General features: G+C 42.5%; 1 protein-coding gene across 1 annotated transcript; it reads right to left on the minus strand.

Annotated features, from left to right (window-relative positions):
• Positions 1–481: 481 nt before the first annotated feature.
• On the minus strand, positions 482–3,482 carry LOC110465274. The gene is made up of 2 exons (XM_021520981.1): positions 3,098–3,482; positions 482–882 (listed from the first exon to the last, which is right to left on the minus strand). The coding sequence occupies exons 1-2, from the start codon at positions 3,426–3,428 to the stop codon at positions 503–505; spliced, it is 711 nt and encodes a 236-aa protein (XP_021376656.1). The 5' UTR covers positions 3,429–3,482; the 3' UTR covers positions 482–502.
• Positions 3,483–5,763: the final 2,281 nt, after the last annotated feature.

The following is a 5,763-nucleotide window of genomic DNA, read 5'->3' on the forward strand; positions in this document are numbered from 1 at the left end:
ATGACTATCGCAGGAGTGGGGCAAAAACCGCCTTGCCCTTGCATACATCAAGTAAGTAAACAAAATCCAATCATGATAAATGACTCTCCGAAGATTAAATATGAGTATATTTAAATATCCCCAATGCTTGGTGGAGATGAGGGGATGGAGGCGGGATAAAAAATGATCGAAACTTCTTACCTTTGGCCTCTGACAAAATTTGTTCAAGTGACGCTATCGCCTGTCACGTGACATGTGTTCTTGCTAGTAAAGCAGTAAACCGGTCACGGTATGTTTTAATTAATAGATGCAGAGGCAAAAGCAAGAAGTCCTTCAACCTATAAAAATAGTTCTACATAACATATGCAAATCCACACTATAAATGGAATTAAATTTACTTTGAATTTAATTATTATTTTATAGTGTGCGATTCTTTACACTAGCCACACAGCAAGCCATACTCATTATACAAAAAGCAAATGACAACCAGTAATACCAGTGTGATATGAAATAGGCCGTTTATTCACAAAACGACATAAAGAACAAACATGTATACACTACATGTCACTACACACTGACCTAAAATACATGTAGTCATTGTGCAATATCCAATAGTGATTCTATGACTATCGCAGGAGGGGGACAAAAACCGTAGTTTAGACAAATACGCAATAAACATGACTAAGGTATTCACGTCTATGGGCAGACAGCACTCTGTGTGCAGAACTGATTGGGCAAACCGTGACAATGATACAAATGCTCTATGGTACATCTGCTGTGAGCTAGGCGTCAACGCAGAATTGACAAGCTCTAGAACTTTGGCATTTAAATATGTAACAGATTGTCCGCCAGTTGTGTTGGGAGCTTGTCCATATGCAGAGCCGCCATACGAAACTGTGGGACCTGCAAACGAGACAGGTAATCAGCGAGAACATTTTCTTTACCCGGAATATGTTTAGCATGGAAACGAATGTTGAATTGCAGAGAAACTATGACCAGCCTACGCAATAGCACCATCGTGTCAGGGTTGGGAGATGTCTGTTTGTTTATAATAGATACTACTGTTTGATTGTCCGAAAAAAACAGTACTGACTTGTTTTTGAGCAAACTTCCCCAAACTTCGAGCGCCACCGTGATTGGAAACAGCTCTTTAACATTAATGTGATATTGTTTCATGTCGTCTTGGCATTCCCCATAAAACCAGTGACGTCCAAGTATAGCACCAAACCCACTATTACTTGCATCTGTGAACATATCGAGTTTTTCTGAAGTTTCCCAGAGATTGGGTAAAAACATGGTGGAATTGTTAAAGTTTTTGATAAATATCTGCCAAACCTCTTAATCAGCCTTAGCTGACTTAGTCAACCGGACATGATGGTGAGGCTTTGTCAGCCCTCTTGTTAAATCAATCAGTCGCCGTAACCAGGTCCTCCCAGGAACCACAACCCGACAAGCAAAGTTTAACAGACTGATTAAAGATTGGAGTTCTTTAAGGGTAACCTTTTGCCTTTGCAAAAATTCAGACAAAGCTGTCGATATCTTTTGCACCTTGTCACTTGGCAGTCTAGCCACCATGGCTTGCGTGTCAAGTTCTATACCCAAAAAAGTAAGGCATGTGGTAGGTGTAACAGTTTTTTCCTGTTTGATAGGAACCCCCACCAGCTTACACATGTTCAGAAAATTGTTTAAAGCTACTTGGCACTGGTTAGTACTGTCGGGGCCAATAAACAAAAAATCATCTAGCACGTGGACGACCCCTGGAGCTTGAAAATAATTTTGCATAACCCAGTGGAGGGCAGAGCTGACCTTTTCGAAGAGCTGACAAGATATTGAACATCCCATAGGTAGACACTTGTCATAATAATAGTATTCCCCTATCTTCATCCCCAACAATTCATAGTCTAACGGTCGCACAGGTACCATTCTGAAGGCAGATTCTAAATCTGTTTTTGATAATAATGTTCCCCTGCCGAACCTATTTATCTGAAAAATTGCATCATCCAAAGTTTCATAATGAACTGTTTTGTCCTCATCACTTAAGCCGTCATTGATAGAGGTCCCTTCGGGAAAAGACAAGTGATGAATGAGTCTATATTCCCCTGGTCCTTTTTTGGGAACCAGACACAGGGGAGAAATTTGTAAATTTGTGAATGGCTGGACAGAAAAGGGGCCTGCGATCCTATTCAAGGCTATTCCTTTATTATTTTTTTTGTAACAACACCTCCGGGTTGCTTGTAGCTGAAATTAAATTTTTGCTTAATCTGAAGGAACGAATACCATGAAACTGTAATGAAAAACCTTCCAAGAACCCTGCTTGTAAAAATTGAAAAGAAACTCTGTCATAGCCTTGGAGAAATAGAGCTAGTCTGTCGAATTTGACCGGCGTTATACTTAAAATGTTATTAGTTGCTTTTGGGTTTAGGTGCCGAGGAGGGTTTTGAGCTGCCACTGGAGGGGACCTGTGCATAGTTGTCTGTTTTTGAACATTTCCGAAAGGAATGAGGACCCCCACAGGTTTTGCAAAGGTGCTTGAACACACAGTGCTGACGATTGCAAACCCCTTTTCTTTGAAAGGCAAAGCAAACTTTGCCCTGTGTGGATTTACCCTGCGCATGTCCCTGTTCATGTTCATTCTGGCTGGGCTGACCTTTACGAGCCAAGTTATAGGTCATAGCCTCCAGAAACAGCTCTTGATTAACCTGGTCAAAGGGCAGTTGGTGTGGAGCCGCTTGTCTACATTTACGAAAATTAACGTCGTAATGGTTAGCAGCTAGGTCCCCCGCCTTCCTTGAGATATGCTGGATGATATTAGCATATTTCATTAAAGGCCCAGCTAATTCCGGCTTGGCCTGGACCACCACAGTCACAAATACCTGAAAAGCTGAAATCCAGTGGTCCATAGATTTTATTGCCACTGGTTTCGTTTTAGGAATTAAAGCCAGGGTATTGTCTGTAACTGTGATATTAAACTGCTCTGAACCATTGGTTGAGAGCAGGGATCCAAAATCTACATATTGATCCGCCCAAATCTTTTGCTTAGTGCGGGTGTCAACATGCATATCAAGGGGGCGGGAGACGCTAGACATAATAGGTGTACTTATATCATGAGCTGGTGTACCTGTTATATTATTCATGGCCTGCTCCACCAGAAAGGAGGCGCTAGCACTATCAGGCCTTGCTGCAGCTGACAGATGTGATGGCCCTTGTCCTGCCACTGGTAGCTGAGGTGTCACCTCATATTGGGCCGATACTGTGGGGGCCGAGCTCTGCAGCAGTGATGCATTATTGGCCTGTGCCAGGAACATCGGTTGTTCCTCCTGGTTGCCCCGCTGGAACATGTCCGCGTCTGTCTGTTCAGCAGACCCTGCAGCAGCTGTGGGCTGTGTGAACGCTCCTGATGGTACAGGCAGCTGAGCTGGCTGTCTTAGCACTAATCCCTCTGCTCTCATTTGAACCAGAAGGTCGGCTACAATAGCTGATATTGGGGGCACTGCATTTGTGCCAGGGAGTTGGACAGCTGTTGGACCCGGCTGGACCCCGACTTCTTCTGTTTCCCGTTTTGGAATAAGGGTATGCCTAGCTGCTGCCGCTCTTTTGCGCCGTCCTGGTGGCATCTTGACACACTCAAATAAAAAACACAATCATTAAGCAAATAATAATGCAGCGATAAGTGGAACACAATGCCCCTTGAACAAATTAGTAAGGTCAAGTTTAGTCGATAAAATTCAGTGTATGGACCTCAGCATAAAAATAGCTGCTTAATATATACCAGAAATATATGTTCATTATATCTATATGAAGATTTAGTGTCGCTATTTAGTATACCAGCATATAATATGTGATTCAACCGACACCTAAATGTATGCTAGCCTACCTGTAATACCAAGAAAACGCCTTTCTACCAAATGACACCACCAAGCCAGCCGTACCACATGTGGACTACCTGTCACACCCAGGGTTTCACCTAACCCACATGCAACTACCACAAGGATAGTACCTGGCCAAGCTAAAATCTCTGATATATTTACTGGCAGAGCGATAAGAACCCATCAGACTTGTAAGCTAGACATACCACATGTGTTATATCTGTCACACCCAGGGTGACCCTTACCCACATGTGACTAACACAACTATGGAATCCAGTCAAGCTAACCATACTGAACACAAACTGGTATTGTTACACCGGGAATGACCCTAAACCTTTGCCCTTCCATGACAGGGTACCTAACCCTCGACTTTGTCAAGGAAACTGTACCAAAACACAAAGTCCAAGTTCAACTTTTAGTTCCTAAGCCGATTTCATGTTATTTACAACTCGTTCGACATGAACGTTGTCTACACCCTAGCCAATATCACCGATACACACCTGTCTCCACGTAATCCGCCCGCTATACCCGGGCTCGACAGCACGTGTGCAGGCGAACCTGCCCGTTGTGAAAAGGCCATCTGATAATATGCACCATCACTACGAATTAAGTAAAACCTGTATAGTAATGTTTACAAATATGACCGACAAACTACCCAGACGCTAGTCTACATCTAGAAACACACAGTTAGGCTATAAATAGCCGTGCCAACCGGCCGCTTAGGTTACCCTAAAAAATTCACGCAACCACATGTTGGCTATAAATAGCGGTGTAAAACTGCCGCTTAGGCTATCCTAAAAACTGATACAATCACAATTAATTCTGACCAACTGCGTATTTACTCACTTTGGGTAGCATACCTAGCATCGACGATACGTCTGAATAGCTGCACCCCGAACACTGCGGACATATTTAGGCACACCGTACTGCTGATTGAGATGGACCCCATCGGGCGTAAAAATGTTAACTTCACACTGTTTCAGTCCCCTGTGCTTGAAGTAGTGAATACAATGACTATGCGACAAACGAGCCTTCAGTTCCCATTCACTGTACATACTCTATCATTGTAGACCTCAACAGGAATGTGTCTCGTTGACTTACGAAATAGCAGTTGCATAACGCAAACCTGGCGTATTCCAAATCCGAACACCATCCACTCAGCGACGGCCACAATATTACTCGCGATCTTTAAGGGATCGGAATCAAAACAATCAACGTCATTTCCCCCAATTTGCAGTAGCACCGCATCAGGTCGCTCCAACGTCAAATGGGAAGAGAAATCAAGGGAAGTTAAGTCGCTCACTTTCCGCCACCTTTTCCCATAAACTTGACCACCACTTCAGACTCGCTTAAGTTAAGATTTTCCCAGCCGTTCCTGGGCCTAGAAACATCATCTTTCAATCGTCTGATATAGCTATGACCTAACACGGATAGCTTAACCGCCATACCATACGCACTGTGCCCCGGAAGGACAACAAAATCACTGAACTATGTCGACAATAAAAAATGATCGAAACTTCTTACCTTTGGCCTCTGACAAAATTTGTTCAAGTGACGCTATCGCCTGTCACGTGACATGTGTTCTTGCATGTAAAGCAGTAAACCGGTCACGGTATGTTTTAATTAATAGATGCAGAGGCAAAAGCAAGAAGTCCTTCCACCTATAAAAATAGTTCTGCATAACATATGCAAATCCACACTATAAATAGAATTAAATTTACTTTGTATTTAATTATTATTATAATATATTGGATTTGTATCAATAAACAATAAACAGAAATGAAATACCATACAAGAAAGTAACACTGAATACTGTTGAAAACCATTGTGGATAATTACAATGAATACTGAGATAAATCTACAAGACAGATAAACGGAATACTGAGATAAATCTACAGGACAGGTATACAGAATACTG

Source organism: Mizuhopecten yessoensis, unplaced genomic scaffold, assembly GCF_002113885.1.
Source record: "Mizuhopecten yessoensis strain PY_sf001 unplaced genomic scaffold, ASM211388v2 scaffold11069, whole genome shotgun sequence".
NCBI classification, from domain to species: Eukaryota; Metazoa; Mollusca; class Bivalvia; order Pectinida; family Pectinidae; genus Mizuhopecten; species Mizuhopecten yessoensis.

What these genes read in the sequence shown, in the direction of transcription:
- LOC110465274 (XM_021520981.1), bottom strand. Translation starts at nt 3,428, where the DNA reads ATGAGAGCAGAGGGATTAGTGCTAAGACAGCCAGCTCAGCTGCCTGTA. An exon ending in GGCCATGAATAATATAACAG is followed by an intron (nt 883 to 3,097) that starts GTACACCAGCTC and finishes TCTCGTTTGCAG; the next exon opens with GTCCCACAGTTTCGTATGGC.